We start from the raw sequence: 23015 nt of genomic DNA, 5'->3' as shown, positions 1-23015 counted from the left end.
CAAAAAAGAAAACCCATATCCGTTCGTAGACGTGTGTTCCGCGAACGTTTTCGTGCCGGTATACACGCGTACACACGTACATACGCGCGCGACGCTTCGAACTCTAATTATAACTCGAGTGCTAATCTTTTTCGACTGCACTATGCGCACACAGCACGACGGACGCTCTCATCTTTTCGCGCGTACGCGTTAACGCGTGTGTGTATATATATTTACGGATGTGTGTGTGTGCTGGTCAATATTACGTGTAGAAAGACATGGAGTTAGAACGACAAAAGCGCGTATACGATTGCCGTTATACATCGTTGCAGCAACAAAAAAAAAAGAAAAAAAAAAGGATCGAAACTTTTTGTCTAAGAGCTACATTTAGTTTTCAGTGCTGGAGGGCTATATTATCATAGGTGTGCTTTTTATTTACTCATTTCATCCGTAATTACGCTAAAACATCGTGTGCACGTCTCCTTTTTGCCTATATATATACGGGGTGCTTGCGACTTGGCCATTCGAATTTTTTGCGCCTTTTTCTTCTCTCTCTCTCTCTCATTTTTATAAAAAAAATTCTAAGGAACTTGACCATGATCGCGCGAGTGCAGCACTCTCGACACAAGGAAAAAAAAAGTTATACACAAGGATGCGCACAAGATGCTGCTCTCTCAGAATGTCTCGAAGACCGCGTGTCTGTGTGTGTGTGGCTTCCATTACGCACTTTTGCTATGTATACGAGATATTTAATATAATAAGACTAAGAATAAGAGAATATTCGCTAGTTACGCACACACACACTCGCACACGCGTTGAAATTATTCTTTTTTTTTCGAAGCACGCACATAATCGTTTTAAACTATAAATATATTGTGGGCTACGTTAAATATTTCGTTATATAATACTCTTTTCTTTTTTTACAGTTCCGTTTTAGAAGCAAAAAAACGAAAAAAAAAACCAAGAAAATTCATTCCTGCGGTTCAACGATTCATCGTATTGTATCACAATTTATTTACCTTTTTTGCGTTTTCCTCATTTTTTTTGTAATGCATTTGCCACCGCCCGAAACTACGACCTAGTCTTTCAGTGTCTATATAATATAAGTTATACAACCGATATCCTTTCTCACGCGCGCGTGCCCTCCGATAAATGACTCGAATAACAAATGAATAATTAATAATAATAAAAATTATCAAGCTAAATCCTACGTATTGCACATTCAAAAAGTATTTTCAACTATTTATATGATGGGGGGGGGGGGNGGGGGGGGGGGGACCTTAAAAATTCTGGAAAAAATACCCGCGAGAGAAAGCTAATTTTCTCACGCTCGCTCGCTCGCTTTTTTTTGCGATAATTAAAAATTATACATTACACATTTATTATTTTCCCTATAGACCGCCCCGTGTGCCGCCACCGCCGCGTTTACCGCCGTTGCCGTCTCTTCTCTCTCTCCGCGCGCGATCGTTAAAAGATCGTAAATACTTTAGTAACGTAATAACGATAATCGACTCGAGGAAGGAGAGACGAGAGGAGGAGATCGGCGACGACCATAACCGAGGCGGCCGCCGCGAGCCGCCGTCAGAGCGTCGACGAAGCCGTCGCCACCCTACTACTACTACCACCACTACTCATGCGCTTATCGAGGAATTTGACGAAAGCGTCGTGATAATCCGTCAGACCTGACGCTGCCTTCTTGTTCTCTTATGGCGGCTGATGGGCCAGCCCGAAGAAGCCGGCGCGCTGATTGCGATACTGCGAGGCCACCACTGCCTGGGGATTCGGTATGTGGCGCACGCCCATCGACGGCTTCATCTTCATGCTGAAGCTGGCGAGTCGCTGCTGAGGCTGAGGTATCCTCAGATCGACTCGATTGTGCAGATTCGACGTTGGTTGTTGCTGTTGCGAAACCGGCCCGTTGCCTATGGGACTGCTCATGTACGTGGGTGGTAGTTTTGACAATGGTGGCGGTGGTGACGTCTGTTGCTGCGAGGTGACGACGCCCATCAGCGATGCGGCCGCGTTCGACAGGGTCTGCAGATTGGCCTCCTGGTTCTTCTTGTCCTCTCGGCTCTTATTGTCCAAGGTGATTTGCTGCTGCAGCTGTTGCGAAGCCACCGCTTGCGGAGGTGGCGACGGTTTGCTCGGATTGTTGCTGTTTCTCAATATACCCGCGGGTTTCTCCGCGGGCGATCGACTCGCCTTCGACTCCGACAGGTCCAGCACGCTGTTGTCCTTGATCATCGAGCCGCCGCCGCCGCCGAAGTTGGACGTCGGACTGCTCAGATCCAGCGGCGACTCGTTTCTTCCACCGATGAAGGACGACGCCGGCGCGAAGGTGACGTTGGCCCTCTTGGCGTTGCGCAGCGGCGTCAGGGGCGGTGGCTCTTTTCGCTTCGTCGTCGTCTGTGTCTGCGTCGGCGTCGTCGTTCGGAATTGCGGCGACGACGACGACGATTTGGAAACCGACGACGACATGCACTTCTCGGCGTCTCTCATCTGCTTCTCGGCCAATAAACTGCGCACTCGATTGGCCTTGCCGAAGCGATACTTCTTCTCGAGTTTCTCGCGCGCGGCCGCGTCGTGCGCGGACTCGTCGGACTTTCTCTTCTGCTGCGGCTCCTGCGCCGAGTCGTGCTTGTTGCGATTGGCCTCGGCGATCGCGACCAGTCCCAGTTTGCGCAGCACCTCCTCGTTTTTCGGCGTCTCTTCTCGCTGCTGCTGCTGCTGATGATGCTGTTGTTGCTGTTGTAGTTGCTGCTGATGCTGTTGCTGTTGCTCAACCGCCGCCGCTATTCTCTCCTCTTTCCTCTTGATCTTGATCAGCTCGACTTTTTCCTTGTTGGCGGGGTCGCCCAGCTTCATGGATATCTTCAACGGCTTCTCTTCGCTGCTGCTACTACTCCTCTTCATCTCTTCCATCTTGGCAGCCACAGCCGCCGCCGCCGCAGCCGATTTTTTCTCCTCCAGCATGGCGTTGTGCACCTCGTCGATCTTCGGTATGTGAATCTTCAGACTGGGCTCCTTCGTCTTCTCCTTTCTCACGGCTCGCATCTGTATCAGCTTCTCCTTGGACTGAGTCGCTACGCTGCTGGTACTGCTGCTACTACTGCTACTGACGGTATTGGAGGTGATCCTCGGTGGACAGGGCGTCAGTCGGACCTTGAGCTTGAGCAGATCCTCGCGCGGCGTCGTCGTGATCTCGGCGATGACCCGCTTGTTTTTTCGCTTCTTGCGCTTGTGCTGATGCTCGAGTTTCGCGAGTTTGTTGGCTTTACGCTGCCTGTCTGGATTGATGTTGTTATTGTTGTTGTTGTTGTTGTTGTTGGCGCTGGTGACGTAATCGGGCGATCGCATGACGGGCGTCACCTCGCAGCGGGGCTTGCGCGTCTCCAGGAGTTCCTTAGTTTGGTTGTGGTGGTGATGGTGATGATGATGATGATCGCTGCCGATCGTCGTCGTCGTCGTCGTCGGTCGACTGGACGACGTCTTGCCCGGCGACAGAGCCGGTTTCGGACTAGGGGGTGGAGTCGGTGGTCTTTGGATGTTTTCCATCGATTGGTGCTGCTGCTGCTGGTGATGGTGATGATGATTGCTCGCCGTCGAGTCGTTGTGGACACTGTTGCTGCTTTGAATTTTGCTGTTGACTAAGGTCGAGTCTTCGACGCTGTTGATTCGGTAGAGAAGCTTCATAGGTGCTTGCTGCGAACAGAAGAAGAAAACCAATCGAGGTTTTTTTTATCATCATGATTTTGAATCACAAATTTGTACGAATGCCAAATTTGTATATTCTAAAATTATTGTTTTGCTTCTTTTCTTTCAAAGCATCTTTACTATTGGAATTTCATCTCGGCACGCATAAACACAAATTCAATTTCCCTAATTTACAATTCATTAGAGTATCAAATAACTGACAATTTGTATATAATGACATTTCAACAATTTTAAGAATGATGACTTACAAGGAGACCCCATGGGACGCAGGTCAGAACATTTCTTTGCAATAAAAGTGATAGAACCAATTATATAGAGAAACGAATTATTTTTATCACTTGCGGGTTCGAAATACGCCATCTAGGTAAAGGATCGTAACTTCAATCATTCAATGCTTTATGAAATCCAATTAATATTTATTTAATTTTGCATTACTTTAATAGTTGAAAATTTAATATCCAGAACTATAGAGCAATTATCTAATCTCATAGATGAGTTTGAAATGAATTTCGCCTATTTTTACTAAATATTTCTAAGCTTACATTGACTTTTAGGGATTCCGATAAGCATATAGACGTCGGTGTAAAATGATCGACGATCTCATCAACCATGCAAATTATAATATAAAACAGTCACGGTCGTTGGGTGGGCGACAAATAAACAATAATGTAAAAAACATCCAAACTCACCCTTTTCCAATCGAATATGCAGGCGAGATCGAGCAGCGTCCAGGCCGGATCCAGCACCTCTAATTCAGTCTTTTTCCCGCTACCGCCGCTGGCCTTGACCTCGTACATGATGTCGATGCGTCGCCTTGTGGGGTCCTGCGCCTGATGGTCCCAGCCGCGCTTGAGCATGAGCAGCCTCACCAGATGCTTGACGCTCACCCCCGCGGGACACTTGAGATATCTGGTGGGGGCGGGACCATCGTCGTCGTCGTCGTCGTTGATGCCGATCGCCGCAGCACCACCACCGCCGGGTTTCCACTCACTCAGACTGAGACTGACCAGGTCGTCGAAGGTGAGCTCGGGCGCGCCCACCGGCTGCCGAGTGAGATTCGTGCACTGCGGATTGACCTGGCGAAAGTGTCGGCGACGCTCGATCTCGGACTTGTAGAGGCCGGGCACGACGAGATAGACGAGGCGCTGCAGGGCCACGTCGTGCACGAGAGGATCCTGACTAGCGCTGGCGCAGCAGACGGGACAGTTCTTGGGGCCGGCCTGCAGTCGTCGCACTATGCAGCCCCGGCAAACTGTGGAACGACGAGAGAGAGCGAAGAGAGGTCGGGACGTGATTATACGATTTCCAATTGCGTATACGTGTTTTTACGAAGGCGATGTCGAATAGATACTCACAAGAATGAAGACACTCGACGAGGGTCGTGGCGTCGATGAGGTATCCCCGACAGAGCGAGCAGACGATGTGCTCGTTCAGCTCCTTGACGCTCGGTTTCGGCCGCCTCGGCATTTTTGTCGCGACCCTCTTCTCCTTGGACGACACTTTGGCGCCGCTCTGATTGTTGTTCATCCTATACTTCTGTGCGCCTGTAAACCCAACGATCGATCGTCGTACGTTTATTATCGTTCTTTTTTTCATCTATATTTTCATAAACTTAAATTTCTCTGGTTCAAAAAAGCATCGTTATATAGGTACCACTTGAAATTTTCCAGTTAGCATATACGAGCGTATGTGGTTTTTTTTTTGTCGTTGATGGCGTAACGCGGTGGTAATCAAGCGTGGCGCCGAAACATAAAAGGCGTAATATTCGCTGCACGATGTATATAGGAAGAGGGGGGGTTTTAAGTGGTCGCGCGAGCAGCAGCAGCATGTGTACGGGGGGGCACTTTAAAAATAGTTTTACGCGAGTCATCTTCGATTAAATTAAAGACTCTCGCGCATGCGAAGATAAATAGGCTCTCTCGGTCGAAAAAAAAATATAACGAGAGCTGGAACAAAAAAGTTCAAGCAGATAATATCGATATTATATTGTATACAAAGCCAGACACGAGAATGTTCACGCGTATAGAGCGTTTTCGGCGATCTCTGTATACCAAATTTTCGTTTCCTTCTGTTCAAATAACCGTATACACGAATGCCTGCGATCGTTTCGCGGTTATTTAGCTCTTTGAATGAAATATGTATTTCGGAAAACGTGCAGAGCGGATCCCTTTTTTCTCCTACCAAAGTTCGATGTTCTCTCGTATACGTACACAAAAATCGTAAATATCGATTACCATTAAGGAATATTTTCCTACGAGTTTTGCGAGATTGGAAATCATAAAACGACACGTACTCGAACCTAATCATTTACGCATGCTTCGGTATTTCCTTAATCGGTACAGGTCAATCCGCACGAATGCGAAAAATGCCTAACCGGAACATATACAACAAGCAGACACAGAGAGCCGGAGAATGTTTTTTTTTTCTGCCCCATGAAAAGATCCCGAAGTTTGGGCTAAATATAGAGGCTGCGAGAAATGAGTGGCCGGCTCGCCGACAATACCCACACGCACACGCACACATGAACGCACGTACGTATAATCATACCGTATAATCAGGGTGCAAAGAGCCCGATATTATTACTGCTATATATACGCGGAGAAGAAGATAACCGGCGTGAGAGAGAGAGAGAGAGAGAGAAAGACTGTGAATTTTGCATCGGCATGTGGATTGTTTTCGCGGGCAAGTAAGCGTATCTCCGTCGTCGTCATCGTATGTAGTCGCGTACGCGTGACAAATAAAGTTTAAAGTAAAACGTATATAACAATAAGGCTGCCGAACGCTGAGAGCTAGTCAAAAAAAAAAAACTTTAATAAAGCCCCCGTCGCTCTTTATACGAAGTTATTCTCAAAAATCATTTGGCATGCGCCTGGCCGCCCCCCCAGGGGAGAGTCTACATCTCGGCGTAAAGGAACGTACGTATATACGCACTATCGGCGCTTATATATATATACCGTGTACTGCGTTGCGTATATAATATTATATTATATATACGCAGGGGGCCCTGCTGCTGCTGCTGCTGATGCTGCTTTTGCTGCGTTGGGGGAGGGGGCAGAGAGATGATTCGAATCCCCACATGTGTGGGTTATGCACGCGCCGGCGAATATCGTGTGTATGTGTGTGTGTATGTATATTAAACATATTATACATCGGAGCCGAGAGATAGAGAGAGAAAATGAAAGAGGCAGTGTGTTGGATATAATATCGAGCGATGCCGCCCACACACACACACACACACACACTTGCGTATGTACATGCATAAGAGCTCATGCAGTGCGTATGGACGAGGAGAGAGAGAGCAAAATTTCGAAGCTCGTCGTTACGTCGTCGATGATATTATATATAATAACACACGATATCGCGCGCAGAGATTGCGCGTGGTAGGTGAAGACGCGTGCCTCGTGCCTGTATTGTATATCTGCGTGTGTATATGTCAAATGCCGGCACTACAACAGCTGCTGCTGCTCCGTATAACGCAGTCGATCTTCGCGACTTTATGGAATATTATTTTTTTACATACATATGTACAAGTGCACACCACCGCATGCGCGCGCGCGTTCAAAGATTATCAGCTCGTATAACGTTCGAAGTTTCTCGCTTTTTACTGCTGCTGCTGCTGCTGCTTATCGCGAGCAAAAAAAAAAAAGAAGAAAAAAAAAGTTAAAACAGAGAAAGAGAGAGAGAGAGAAAAAATTTCCGCGCGTGCTGGGACTCGACAACGACTGGTTAAAGCGCGTATTGTAAGTTACGTGCGTTATCGCGTCGATAAACGCGCCGCCGCGCGAGTCGTGCAGATCCTTTTTGCCGCGCGCGCGCACGACTATATTAACTGTTGCTCCGACTCGTAAAGAAGAAAAGAAAAAAAAAACAACTAAAATGCTTTTTCGCTTTTAGTAGAGTATGTATAACGCGCTGCTCGTGTAGATGAAGAATTGGGATTTTTCGCGCACTTTTGCGCGAGCCGCAAACACACACGCGCGTACTTAAATACGGCATATGATATATAGACGTACATAAAACTTGTTGAGCATCGGTAAGAGAGAGAAAGAGCCGAACTCTCGTACTTATGTACAGCAAAACGCGTGGTCTATTTCCTATATACTACTGCTGCTGCACATCACAACGTATGTGCAGTGTCTGTACAGTGGTATATAGAGACAGACGTTAACGGAATCAACGGGAATAAAAATTCCAGGCGCTAAATCACATCGCCGCAGCGCTGATGATTATATACGCTGACGGCGCCGAATCTAAATCTAAATATATAATATAATATCGTGTGTAAAAAGATGAAACGAAGCAATATATGTATACGAATGGGTAGCGAGGAGAGTCGAGTGACATTAAAAAATAAAATAAAAAAAAAAAAGCAGCATAACGAAGTCGAAAGGAAGTAATAATAATACCCGCCGTGTACAGTGGTGTATACAGTATCTAATTGCGGATGTCACCGCGGAAAAATGTACACCTCTCCCGTGTGCCACAGCACTGTACGTCACATAAACGCGTTTATAATATACAGAAGCAGAAGTAGAGACAGACAGAGAGAGCGAAGGAAGAAAATTTAAGGCTGTATATATAGACACAATAGGGGCACTGTTATGCTACGAAGTGCACCAAGGGCAGAAGCTGTGTTATATATATATATATATATATACTGCACACGCGATACATATAATAATAACAACAATAATAATAATAATAAGTATGAGAGGCACAAGCGCTGTCAAGCACGGCGTAGTAGTATATGCTGCACCGCACGTAACAACACGGGACATTTAAAAGTCACGTGCGCCGAAGCGAGACGACGACGACGACACGAAGACTCGCCTTCGTATAGATCCTGATTATATGTATCGCACTACGTACGCATTTTTCTGTACGCGCGTGTGCGTGGGCGCATTAGCAAGCGTAAATACGTCGGAGCTGCATGTATATCGGAGCAATTCGTGCTCCTATTTTGTGTATACACCGGCTGGGTATAAAATCAACGACGAATATTAGATTTGACGTTTGCTCTCTGCGCCTCGTGCGTGAGCGTGAATGTCATCATCAGCTGCCCTATTGTGGCCCAGTGAATCTCTCTGTTTGCTATGCAAAACCGGAGCTTTTTAACTATTATGGGGCCGCGGCGGTACAAAATTGACACTTCGCGAGCCGCATACTGAAGGAGAGAGAGAGAGAGAGAGAGAGATTCATTGGATGAAATAATGCGCCGCATGCCACGAGTAGATTATACGTGAAGGAGGAGGCACAAACAGGCAAGTGTCGCTCACATTACTCATTAAAGGGAATGTAACGTGTGTGGGCCTGTCGACGGGTATAATTGCTCCGACTCTGCGCCTCTCGGTTTCTGTACAATATACTCACATTGGCAATTGATACACTTGATACATATAGTATAATACAGATATTATGTATATATGGATGCGCCGACGCCGACACGAATATACAGTCGTATACAATGCCAACACACGGTTGAGTCTGACGTCCGAGAGACACCAACACAGGCCAGCCACTGCCTCGCGATGCACATACACAGTCTGCAGCAGCAGCAGCAGCAGCAGTACACAAAGTAGTGCTATATCTATATATCGCGTTTTATATATACGCTATATATATGCGGGTCTCTGCTGCCGCTGCCGCCGCTGCTGATATACCCAAAGCAGAAACTCGGAATTGTCAGAGAGAGAGAGAGAGAGAGACTCTCTTAATATACGGAGCGCAGCAGCGGATCCGGCAACGTCGCCTTATAGCCTATATACATGCAATACGTATAGGTGTGTTTATTCCAGCCACCACTGGCAGGCAGTCAGTGACGTGCGACGTGGCAACGCTGCGCAGAAGCACAGCACACGAACACAAACACACTCACGCGTGTATGAAGAGCAGTAGCAGCACCAACCGAGGCAGCACTGGCAGCAGCAGCAGCGCTACTGCTTGTGTGTTCACTCCACTTTGCTGCTGCTCTGTCAGTGTGTGTGTGTTTATATACGTGTATACGTATATCACGACATTCAGACTTTAAAGAGAGAGAGAGAGAGTCTCGACTCTGTGTGTGTATGTATGCGTGTACGTACGTAAGTACGTATTACTGTATAGGTATATGTGTGTGTGTGTGTGTATACGTAAAGGCCAGCAGCATCCCAGACATTTTCTTCCTCCCCACGGACTTTTTCTCCCATCAACAACAACAACAACAACATAAGCAACAACAACAACAACAACACTCGAATGTCTTTTCTATTATTATTAAACATTATATACTACTCACGTTGCAGATATATAGCCGCGTTGATAAGAGACTACTGCTGCTGCTGCTGCTGGCAGCACTCGCAGCACACAGCACACACACCAACAACACACACAAGCACCGCAGACAGTGCACTGATAGTGGACGGCTGCCGTCGTCGTCCAACGCGACACACTATAACACTTGACTGTATATATATATATAGCTATATATATATTGTATATACTATATTACGAAAGCGCGGAACAGCTGCGGGCCGCACCGTCTTGTATATATAATAGTAATGTATAACTGAGCTTGCGAGACGACGACGACGGAGGAGGATCGTCGACTCGTCGCGCGGCTGCTGCTGCTACTGCTGCTTGACTGTCGGCCGTGGCGGTGGTGGCCGACTACGACGACGACGACGACGACGGCAACGACGTCGACGACGAGACGGAACTCCTATACCGAGGAGAGAGAGAGAGAGAGAAAAGTCGCGCTCGCGGCGGCGTGTGCTTGTATATATCGTATATATATGTTGCGTGTGCGGCGGCGACGGCGCTCCTCGAGTATAGTCCTCTGCTCCGCTGCACACAGCGGGCGCACGGAAACACAACACGCGCGCCAGAGAGAGAGAGAACTCGCGGTGTGCGCGACGACGATGCGGCGGCCGCGGCAAAGTGACTTATACTACTACTGTACTATCTCTCGTGTACTGTAGACCGTCGTGCAGCAGCAGTCAGCAGAAAATTGCACCGCCGCAAAACACACGCCGTTCGTTCGTTGCCTCGCGCGCGCACACACCTACACACAGCAGCGTTGTACCCACCAGCCGCCACCACCACCACCGCCGCCACTAAATCCGTATACGCAGCAGAAGCAGCGCACCTCTCTGTATATAGCCATGGGTAGAGTGAGAGAGAGAGAGCACTTGATATTCTCTGCTGCTGCTGCTTGTGTTATGCGAACACTAGAAAGAGAGAGAAGAGAGAGACACGGGTGCAACAGCTATGCTATATGCGCGAGATATGCGCACCGCACCGCGCGGACGACGAGGAGAGATATCGACCCCGCCTAATAGGCTCCGCCCGCTAAAGTCACGGAGACGGCCGAGTCGAGCCGATCTCTAATATTACTGTTCCCGCACACGTAACGAACTGCAGCGTATATAGAGAGCCACTGTTTTATGTTATACATCCTCCTCGACTCCGAAACGCGATTCCGAACGTTTTGAAGGCTTGAAAATTCAAGTTATAACGTTGTGGAATTCCTGAGATTATGTTAACGAGCGAAACGTTAGTATTGCATTTCTCGTGGTGGGATTTTGTACATAAGGCAAGAACTTATGAGTAATGCACAATAACAACTACTCGATGAATACGTTTCTTTGATTAATCATAATTACGTTGAAAGTCATGGACGGGCGACCAAAGATCGAAACAGGAGCACTGATCTTTACAGCGAATTCATCTATTGCAAGATTTCGAGGATCTGCGTTTTAATGAGAACTAATTCAATTACGTACAAATTTCCAGCGTTTCGCAACTCGCCAAACAATCGTGACGGATCGGCATTCTCCGATATGCACTTTATCTCTCTTTCGGAGCATATTAAACATAGAAAAAGAGAAAGGATATAGAGGCACAAAACCTCTGATTCTGCGATCGAAATGACGTTGCGCGCTTTTCGATCTTTATATATACATTCAAAATTCCGTTCCCGAAGTACCACTACATTACGTAAGATCTCAGCCACCATTAACACGCACAACAACTCTATACAATGCGTGACAATATTATGGTCTAGTAAACATATTACACGCGATCGAGCTCGACATTCATCGTCGTCGTAAAATTAAATTGAATAGTGTATTATGAAACAAGGCTAAGGAAAACATACGTAACTTCCGATTTGGTTTTCTGAAAGTTTGTAAAGCTCGCAAGTCTGCTTATATTATGTATATAAGCCAGTTAATCGTAGGATTAAGCTGCGAAACGAAGTTTTAAGTTTACTTGACGTTATCGCGCGTATAAGCCCTTGATCGACGCACGAATCGTGGTATAGATTAGGGAACGAACAAGATAGTTGATGAATTATTTTACATTATTACTTTGGTAAAGTAATTTCCATCGAGAATACATACTTTTTCTTCGTGAAAATAATGCGTTTGTCCGAGCAACTCTTTAAAAAAGCTGTTCTTTTTTTTAGAGGAGTACGAAAAACCCGGCTATTTTTGTGAATGTTACGCGCGTACGGCAAAGTGGAAATTACGCCTTGGAATGTCAGAAACAAGCCAGGTGTCGTGAACGTGGGTTTTTTTGGGACATTGGCGACGCGTAAAATTTGCTTTTTTTTCGAACTTATATTCGGCAAGTTTTTACCAAGAAAATAAAATTGTTTGTAAGCTGAGAATTCAACTTGGAGCTGTGATGAAAATCACTATCCACGTACAAAATACAACTGATTCAATTCGAGTGCACCCATTATACTTCGAATTACATTTATCAAATTTAAATTATAGTGATGATGTTACTTTTTATAAAATATTTAACGAACAAATAACTCTCTCGATCTCGAATTCATTCAAAATATCCGATGAATCGCATTAGTCCTCAGTCGCCGGCATCATATTACAAGAAACTTCATTTTGTACAAGTCATCAATGCTTTTTTTTCAGGTACAATGAAACTTCTATTCGTATCATTAGATCGAAGTATTTCGTTCGGGTCTTCTGCACTCTAAATATTTTTTTCATAACCCTAGTAGATATTCTCGACATTATTCATGGTATAATCGACAAAAAATTATCCTTTAAAATGTTTCAAAGTTAAAAATGAATATTAAATGGATTATATTTGACGATTTTTCTATTACAATTATGTTACGAGTACGGAGCGCATTTCAAATGATCTGAAAACGAAAATTTAGCTGTTCACAAAATGATAGACCTGTGTTCGAGCACTTGGAATACGATGATAGTAATTGAAGACCCTACCACTAGATGGCGACGCGCCTTTATCGGTGAAATCAGCAAGTGGCAAAGTCAAAATAATTCTATAAAGTCAATATTACTAATTACTAAACGGCATTATAATAAGAGTCTGTTTTTAAATTAAGTTAACTACAGCATTGATTAAAAATACAAAATAAATCTGTTTTATCTTTATTCTGTCTGGATGGATCGTCGCTTTTACGAAAAATCAATTACCGATGAAACTCGAAATCGTTATTTTACTACTTCATGAAACATTTTGTAAGGCTCGAAACTGATGTGCCAAAATAAACGCGTGTTTCGTGAATTTGGAAAAAATATCATTTGAGGAGGGAAAGGCACCGTAAAATCGAAAAATTTTGAATGGACTTTTGAGTAGGATTTTTCCTCCCCTTTTCATGAAAAATGTAGCATTTCTACTAGGTAACAGCTAAATCTCAGTGCAAAATCAAAATTTTAGAATTTCGAAAAACGAAATAAAAAGGCAAAGAAAAATTCTACTCAAAAATCCAATAAAAATTTTTCGATTTTAAAGTGCCTCTTCCCCTTTAATCCTTTACCCATCTCGCACATGAATAACATACAATCGCGGCATTTTATTTTTTGCGTCTGTGCGATCAACTTTTTCTATTCCTTTTCGTATAATAAAGTGTGCCATCAGTAGTTTGAAAATCTAAAGAATATTCACGATAGCCAAATTCGACACATTCGCAAACAAACTTTTCAAAAAACGACGGTATATATATTTTTTAATCATTTTATTATTATACGCAAACTTTGAAGGATCGAATTCGTGTGCGTTTTGCACATAAACGTGTCTCAATATGATTGAAATGTTGCTCAATTGTGCTCGTATTCGTATACACGCAAGCTTCTGTGTAATAAAAAAGAGGAGGTTAATATAATCATCTTGACTGGTTAATGATTATTTTATTATTTTTAACTTTTATCTCTGATAGAAATACTTGAATTAGTAATGGCCTAATGAACAAGAAAAAATAACCATTTAAATTATCTAACTATTTATTGACTTGTTTTTACCGATTTTTTCATTGCAATTATGTTCAAAATATTAAGCGTATTTTACATGACCAAAAAACGACAATTTAGTTTTATAAAAAAATTTATATCAGTTTTCAATCACTTTGAATACGATAATACCACTACTACTTCAAGTCTCCACCACTAGATGGCCAGTACCTTCATTTGTAAATCCGCAAGTGGCAAAGTGAAAATGAAGATATAAGTTAGATGGGTCCGTTTTCGCAATATATTTTGCTATATATACTGTGTTTATGCGCAGATCGCGATAAGGTATGCTTATAAGCGTGACCAGCTCTGCACTGTCCTCTGAGTAGCTTATAGAGTTACCCGAAGGCAATACACTGGGCTGCTGGGCAATACACGGAGAGGTCACTCGTGCCTAGTACGACGTAAACAACTGATCAAGACGGATCTGTGCTCTTCGACAATTTTCCTGTGTGGTTAACTCGTTCATCGTGTTGTGAAATTAATTTTTATCGAAATTCTAAGAGATAAAAATGGAATCCAGTGGTTCCTTCAACTGTGCAACGAGGTAATTTTCATTAATGAGAATGAAATTGAAAAAATATTATAATAAATTACTTGATCTGACTGGGGTTATTTCAGAGTGAAAGAGGAACCTTGTGATGTGTCACTCAGTGAAAATGATTCTGGAATGATTGACGAGAAACCCGATCTTAATAACTTCCAACTCTTGTCATTTCCACAAGAAAATTCAGTAAGTGTTTATAATTGTATGCAACTGATATTGAAGTAGTGTTTTTTATAAAATTTTTCACGTATTGCTTTAATTTTTCAACCGATCCGTGGGCTTCCAAAATTTGAAGAAAATCGTAAAAGTGTACTTGAAGAAGTGGAAATAATCGTTGAATGCGAAGACGTCAAGCCGAACAAGAATTTGTTAGTAGTTGAAAAAATTGACGATGATTTCCCAAATCACTCGTGGAAAGTAAAAGGTGGCGATGAAAAAATTCTGGAGTTAATTAAATTGGAACCAACGGAGGAATTGAAACAGGAATATTTTTGCATTACTGCAGAGGAAGCTAATGCAAATTTCGACCGTGAAATTTTCGAACAAAGTAAAAAAAAAAGAATTACAAAAAAGTTTGACAATGAACGCAGACCTGAAAAACAAAATGGTAAAGTGAATAATGATACAAGATACGCATGTGAAATATATAGAAAGAAATTGGCAAATAAGAGCAATCTGAATAGGCATTTGAAATCATTACATTATCGTATTACTCACTCATGTGATACATGCGGAAATAAATACTCAGTGAAAAGTGATCTTAAAAAACACATTGACGCGAAACACAATGGCATCAGACAAACATGTAATAAGTGTGGAAAAACATTTACCCAAAAACATAGTCTCAGAATTCACATGGATGCGGTGCATAATAAAATTACTTATGCATGTGTTGCATGTGAAAAAAAATTCAAACTAAAATATTCCTTGAAATGACACATAAACTCGTTTCATGAAGGTATAACTTACACATGCGTTACATGCGGAAAGAAATATATGCTCAAGAAAAGTCTCGAACTCCATATTGAATCGGTGCATCACTCAAACAACTCAACAAAAATTTAATGAATATGTGTTTAGATGACTGATATGAACATTTTCATTCATAATAATATCATAAGTTCCTCCAATGTTATCTCCTTAGGTAAAAACAATGTTTACATTTTTTTCATATTTTCTCTTTAACAAGTTTTGAATTATGTAAATAATTAACAACAAAAATGTTTAATAAAATATTTATTACGGAATAACACGAATTTATTCTTATGTTTACTTCAGTACCTGGATATACCCAAAAACAGAATTTTTTTAATCAAATTTAGTTTATTTCTGTAAGTTTGTTTTGATATAGACAAAACTTGAATAGATTTAACAATAATAAAGAGGGTATGGTTATAACAAGCATGCGGGAATGTTGATGCAATGAATCTAGATAGCTAGATAAGAAGAATCAATTTAAAAAAAGAGTTAATTTTGGATCATAAGACTGGATTTGCGTGGCATTTGTGTGTTTTTTATGTTTTTTTTTGTATTTAACTGGAAAATGTTGAATTACCTCGGTGACATTAGGAATATTTAAATCCTTTTTGATGTGTTGATTGGTGACATAAAATGGCGCAATGATTTTTAGATTGGAATCTTTCGATTATGTCGACATTGAATTTGCAAGCTGAGTTCAACAATGAGATATCAAAACAGAATTAAACAGAGATTTAACATTAACTTTAATTTTTAATAAAGGAAAATCCTTTTTTATTCAATATTATTATTACCGTTATTGCTAGACAACGTCCAATGTCATCATTTTTTCTATATGTTGAAGAAGTAAGTTCATGACGTTAATTCAAAAGCACAAAATGAATCGTGTTTCCACATCATTCTCCGTCAAAAATTCGATGCGCTAAATTCTGTGCGTAGCGTAAGTAAGACTCCCGCGCGCAATAACGAATTCTCCAGAACGTTCTAGTGTCTGTACCAATTCGAGACTAGTCAAAATCGAAATTTCGCACACCTCCTCGTTGCTCATGCTTGCCTACGATCGCGGTGGCCTATAAACGCCTCGCAAACGCGCGGAAAACGTATGTAGCCTACTTTTACACGAGCGTCGTTCTCATTCGTCGTAGAAAGCCTCCTTTGTACATATGAAAAAAAAGTGATGGCCTCGAATCGATGCGCGTGGGTCGCGCGAGCAAGACGCGTACACCAACGTTCTTTTAGGAAATACAAATTGACACGCGTCAAAATCAAAATTTCGTGTACTTTCTCTGTGATTATGCTCGCCTGATGTAGATTGACCGAATTGTTCTGAAGCAACGAGCGGTTGAATGAACCCGCTCGGTCAAGAATAAATACACGGCCACGAGCAGCGAGTCTCTTTGTCGAGTTTTTACGGATGAACCCATTGAGATTAGTCGACAAAACTCATCATTTTGTAGACACCTCCTCTTCGATCCTGTTTGCCCGTGTCACAGATATATCTTTTGTTGAAAAAAAAAGCGATAGTCATCGTGGCGTGAGTGGTTAATAAGTGGATTCGATTGGTTATTGAGTGGCACTGCGGGGAATCCTCTTTTAAAATAAGTGATGACCTCGATATTGTAATGTGCGTACGAGTGAAATCTCCGCCCACGCGGGGGCAATTTACAACGTTTCCACGCGCGTATACCCATTATGGAGATTAGTCAAAATCCAAATTTGTATACCTTCTCTTTGATCATGTTTGTCTGTGAACGACGTGGCCTATAAACGTCGTAAGCCTACTTTTACAAGCTTTCTGATTGGTCGCAGAGTTATAGTGCTGCGGAAGCCACTGTTTCCAAAAAGTAAATGAGGCTGATCGTATAATATAGTACGGGCGAATGTGACCGCTGCCGGATGGAAACTGACTATTTTACGTTTTCAAGTATACCTTTGGCGATTAGTCAAAATCAAAATTTTGTTAATTTTTTTTATCGTTCAAATGCACCTTCTATGCTCACTAATGCGACCCTTTATTTTTCTTTTTGTCTCACTTTATAGGTACGTTATTGAATACACCTTGCATTCAAAACAATAGACAACTGTAGTCTCGCATTATTTGCCAAACAAATCTTTACCTAAACGTGCATTATTAAGCTAAGCGACATCGCGGCAACTTGGTGAAACGATTGTAATACTGTATCTTTTTTAACAGAGCAAGACAGGGTTGTTTTGTCAAATTTTATTTTTTTCCAATCACGATATTGAATCTTAAAATTTCGATACGATGGAATCTTACGACAGTTTGATAGAATTAAAATGATCACGATAGTACAATTCCTGAAGTAATTCTTTGATTTTCTCATTATCATTTGCCATTAGGATGATCTCCGAATGTGCACCGAGAAACTTTCAAAATAAAAATGAGTATTTTTTTCAGTAAATTTAACTGATTGAATCATGAAGTCGGCACAGTTTGAAAATATGAGAATAATTATAATTCTGTAATATTTAATAGTAAGTAATATTTAATAGATAAAATGGTAAAAATTACTATGCAGTATGATCACGTTTCTCATATTTTCAGTCTGTGTCTACTTTGCGACGAAACATAGTAAATTATACTGAAAAAATATTCATTTTTATTTGAAAACATTTTCAGCGTAATATTATTGCTCCAATAAACTTTTTTTGCAATAGAATTCGACTCTAAATTTCATAATGTGATAGAAATGATTGTTTTTATGCTCATTTTTAATGTTTATGTCGACAAACAATTCCCATATACCAGCTACAAATAATTTACATAGTAAGCGCTAATCGTTTTAGAAGCGCTCAACATTTCTAATGGCCTCTTGATCGAAAAATGACTAGATAAAATCACTGAATAATGCATTACCATTGATTAGCTTGTTTTTGGCGCTTTTTCTGTTACAATTATTTTATCATCGTCGAGCGTGTAGCACTTTGAATCTCTACCGCCAGATGTCGAGTACCATCATTCTTAAAATCTGCAAGTGGTAAAGTAAAAGTAATCGTTTAAGTCTAAGCAAGGAAAATACGTTTTTGCCTTCCGGAATTTATGTTTTGCAGTTGATTCCAATTATTTCGTCTTAATATTTTGGTGAGAAGACGCTTGTCCTACCATAAAACTAAATCCTTTCTCCGTGACCATGTGGAGGCCTTGGCCTGATTCCATTGCTTCATCAACTGCAGTTTCACATTCTAACATTACTGCTGCCAAATTTTTATCGATACTGTCTAGATCTTCAATTTGATTTAGACCTCCTTGGGTTACTATATCGTTTTGCAAATTTCGAAGAATTTTTAAAAAATTCTTCATTGGCCAATAAGTAGCCGTAATATGTCGATCATTTCTATCAGGTAATACATCGACTCTTTCCTCAACGAGTACAGATTTCCTTCGATACGATTGGTTGAAGATTCGATCGAAAAATTGGACACGACCGGAGTTTTCTATTGTTTTCGATACAAGGCGTGTCCAATGACGTTCTATGATCGCTTATCTGATCTTTCAATTTTCTATTCGTCCAATTCACATATGTCATTGGACACGCCTTGCATCGAAAACAATAGAAAACTCCAGTCTTGTATCATATTTCAATCAAATCTTTACTTAATCGTTATAAATCGTCATTTTAATGAAATACGCGATCGAAACTATTCCGTCGACTCGGTCGTCTCGGCGCTCGATCACTCATTCGATTGGATAAAAATTTGATAGAAAAATGAGACTAAGCTGGACTCGTCTATTGTTTTAAATAATAGGCGTGTCTTAATAACGTAGAAACATATATACCAACATATATCGATGAAGAAATAATGATCGCGGTGTTATACGGATTCGTACATTGAATACAGAGGAAAACCTCGTGGCGCGTCTATAAGAGAAGTGTGAAAAATGGCGATTGTCTTTTATTGTATGCACATTTTAGGCGTGATGTCTTCAGGCGTTTGCATCGAACTTTTGAGGATTTCTCGTTTCTCTGGTGCGAGAGATCAAGATGGAGGACATCGATATTACATTTGACGTCGGCTCTGCAGATTCGCCAGCTTATATGCTCTTGTTTTTCTTATTTTTGGCATTAAATATTATTTTGTATACGTAAGGAATCAAGAACAAAGAGCAATAAAGTTGAAGTCGATGTCATTTAATAAGCCGCTCTTCTCCTAAACAAATCGCGTCCTTCTTTACTATCTCGCAAATGAAAAAGTGAGCTTGAACGCGTCGCCGAAGCTTTCCGACTAGAAGAATCAAGTTTCATTCACACGAATCGAGCTTCAACAACAAATTACGCGTTATAATGCAACACGACGCTAGAAAAAAGTAATCTCTAACGAATCGTATAAATTGGATCGTACACAGAGAGCTCATCTCAGAGAGAAAGTCACGCAGCTCGCTCGAGGCCGCGCCTGTCTCTCAAATCTATATAACTATCCTCCATCTTGATGACTCGCTCGTCGAGGTATGTATACATAAGTATCGATGCTTCTCCTTGCTAGTCGCACAAGCCGAAAGCTCACAACGATGCAAATTCTTACGAGCCAAGTCGTTAAACAAAAAGAGCCTAGCTGCTCGATGGGCGGAGGGCGCCTCGCAAACGTCAAATTCTGTATTCACTCGGCGAGTCTCGCTGCCGCGGGCTAATTATATGTAATCGAGTTCTTTGTTTTCTCGCTCGCAGTCGTGTATCGAAAAATAAATCGAAAAGGTGCCAAAGACGCGACGATACAGCGTCACGAATACAGTTCCAGATCGAACAGGAATACATGTATCGCGTATCGAGCGATATAATATGCTTTCGAGCCTGCAGTGCTCGTATATAAGAAAGAAGGACGCCCGCGAGAAACGAAGAGGACTCGAGCGGCGAGGACTCGAACTTCGATAAAAAAGCCACACATACACACGCACGTCGACAACAAATGTATTAGAGAACTCTGGGTATAGCACGAAGAGCACACATACACACGTGTAACATGTGTGAGTGTATATAAAAAGGTCGCTTTTATGTGCGCGCCCGAGCGAGGGGAGTCGACCGCGGCGGCCCCGACGCTCTGCGCACAGCCGATCGCTGATTGGTCGAAAGGGGGCAACGAGGCGACTGCGACGCGCACGCAGTACGACGTACTATAATGTACCCGTACGTACGTATACGACCCGGGGCTTCCCCCAACCCCTCGTTGTATATTATTAAAGCGAGGCTGCTCGTGGCCCTCGTTGTTGTTGATCGTCATTTAACGTTCTCTCTCTCGCTCGCTTGTGCTGTGTACTGTGTACTGTGTATACCGAAGCGCACGCATAGAGCTGAAAATCCATTGGGCATACAGTATTCGGAGTCTTGCGTGTATATTCAAATGGAAGTGGAGGAGAGAGAGAGAGAAAAGGGAGAGCTTTTAGGGCTAAGCCCTGGCTCTATACATATTGGAGCTCTCTCTCTCTCTCTCTCTCTCTCTCTCTCTCTCTCTGCGTAACGATCAGTGCTCGTCGCAGGGCTTTGGCGCCACCGTCTCTTGCTCTCTCTCTCTCTCTCTCTCGTCGTGTATATATATGTGCTCGATCGAGCCCCGGTTCCCCCGTTGTATCATCGCATATATATACCAGCTCGTCTCTAAATTCTCTCTCTCTTTGATGCTCGGCTCTGCTCGTGTTCGCGTTCGGGCTCTTCCGTCGCCTGCAGCGCTTGTCGGCTCTATATATACAGCGTCTATATATATATTTTCGATCCTTATGAACGTTACGTACAGTTCAAGCAAGGGTCAACATACCTCTATTACGTATATGTTATAAGGTATAGCGACTTTTCGTGGCTTGTATCTCTCGTGTACGCACGTGCACGCTTTTACCCTTTGTATTCCTCCAACGCGTATATCCTTATTATCGATCGTAACGAACGAATCATTAAGCAGCCGTTCTCTTATTTATGACGAAAGGCCATGGATCTAGTTTTCTATACGTATAGTTTTACGTTAAATAATTGATGTAAGGCAAATGATTTTCAATGATTTTACACTGCCATATGAAATAACGCGTGTTTCTAGCGTCGATTATTGTCGCGTTTTGGAATTGCGCGAATAGAAAGAGAACCTCGTGTATTAACGTGTACGTATAATACGTATGAAAAAGGGGAACAAACTCGCTGTAGCTGCGCTGCCGCTGCGAGGGGAATTTTTCCCTCGGCCTTATACATAAGTACACCGGTATGTATGTATATACAGCGACGAACGAAGAGATGCGAGGGATGAGAGAGACACGACGACTACCACAGGGGTATATATATACATACACCACGATGAGGAGATGCAGGAATGATCCCCTCCACTCGGTTTCACGCGTTCGCCCCAAGCTACTGCTGCGACGTAGTTGCAATGATATAAGCTGCCGAAAGGCACGGAAAAACTACGAGCGAGACTACGCGTGTCTCTGTGTGTATGTGTATACGCAGAGCTCGATGATTTGCTCGAAGGTCGATACTGTGTATTTACGCATGCGGCTCGTCGTCGGTGCGTAGCTTTTTTTTTTTTTTACGTCGAGCTTGAAAATTATCTATCGATTTTCATTCCGAGTCGAGTTTTGTAGCCGGGCGGGGGCGGCGCAGCTTTTCGTTTGTCTGCCTGCCAGCCACGCGGGGGGTATATATGCAGACGAGAGCTTGCGCAGCTTCGTATACGTAATTGCGCGCAGAAGTGAAACTTCTGTAGGTGTGTTTATATTGAGTTTTATGCGGGGGCCGTAGTCGATCTATACGGAACCCGAGCGAGGAGAGAGAGTCTCTACGTCGCTTCGAGTTTCACCGCTAGATGTCGCGATCGAATCCCGCAAGTAAAAACTCAATCGTCAGAAGTTAATTGGTTGCCACGTCCAAATTTTACACAATGATTACAGCCCCGGCTATCAGGTTCACTCAATAATCCAAGGATACCAATCATTGGTGCTTGCGCCAATCACGCAAAATTACGTCTATATAGTAATGAGCTACTCGTGAACTGCCTCGCGCTTCGCAGTTCCGATGCCTATATGATGATTTTACATCATCGTAAAGTAAAATAAATCGATCGATTTCGCGGTGCAGGTGTGTGTGATGGGCAGCCTCTCGACGCGAACGATGAATTTGCGTACAAAATCATCTGTCTATACGCGTATTCAAAGAGAGAGAGAGAGGAAGAGAGAGAGAGAGAGAGAGAGAGAAAGAGAGCGACCGGCACAGGTCGCAAAGCCCACCCGCGCGCGCAAGGATAATAGGATTGCACTATATGTTATACGCCTGTTCTGTAGTGTACGTGCGCGCGCACGAAAAATCGATCCGGGCGCGTGTATAACATAGTATACGTATAGGACGTTTTAAGCTGTGCCGTATATGATGTACACAGCGCATAATATAACGCGTGGAAAGGACTATATATAGCTATATACGCGTGATATGTGCGCATGTCTCTGCGCGCGTACTCGTGTACGCGTCCTGGGCACACTCCACTTAATGGATATAAGATCTGATTTTGGTACTTGAGCATGTATAAGAGTACTTGAGTGGATAGAGTCGCGG

At 42.8% G+C, this 23015-nt stretch overlaps 1 protein-coding gene across 1 annotated transcript; it reads right to left on the bottom strand.

The window, feature by feature from the left end:
• Positions 1–1371: 1371 nt before the first annotated feature.
• Positions 1372–10270, bottom strand: LOC106659963 (protein suppressor 2 of zeste-like). The gene is made up of 4 exons (XM_014382768.2): positions 9968–10270; positions 5049–5237; positions 4383–4945; positions 1372–3681 (listed from the first exon to the last, which is right to left on the bottom strand). The coding sequence occupies exons 2-4, from the start codon at positions 5218–5220 to the stop codon at positions 1684–1686; spliced, it is 2733 nt and encodes a 910-aa protein (XP_014238254.1). The 5' UTR covers positions 5221–5237; positions 9968–10270; the 3' UTR covers positions 1372–1683.
• Between the last annotated feature and the right edge of the window lie 12745 nt (positions 10271–23015).

Source organism: Trichogramma pretiosum, unplaced genomic scaffold (genome assembly GCF_000599845.2).
Source record: "Trichogramma pretiosum strain Unisexual culture from Peru unplaced genomic scaffold, Tpre_2.0 scaffold36, whole genome shotgun sequence".
Lineage (NCBI taxonomy): Eukaryota > Metazoa > Arthropoda > Insecta > Hymenoptera > Trichogrammatidae > Trichogramma > Trichogramma pretiosum.
The sequence above is the reverse complement of the archived record's forward strand: the minus strand, read 5'-3'. Positions and strand labels throughout refer to the sequence as shown.

Bases quoted from the DNA above. Each gene is read 5' to 3' on its own strand.
- LOC106659963 (XM_014382768.2), bottom strand. From the start codon at position 5,220: ATGAACAACAATCAGAGCGGCGCCAAAGTGTCGTCCAAGGAGAAGAGG. The intron at 4,946-5,048 runs GTGAGTATCTAT...GTCGTTCCACAG, and splicing joins CGTCGAGTGTCTTCATTCTT to TTTGCCGGGGCTGCATAGTG. The intron at 3,682-4,382 runs GTGAGTTTGGAT...TTCTGTTCGCAG, and splicing joins GCATATTCGATTGGAAAAGG to CAAGCACCTATGAAGCTTCT.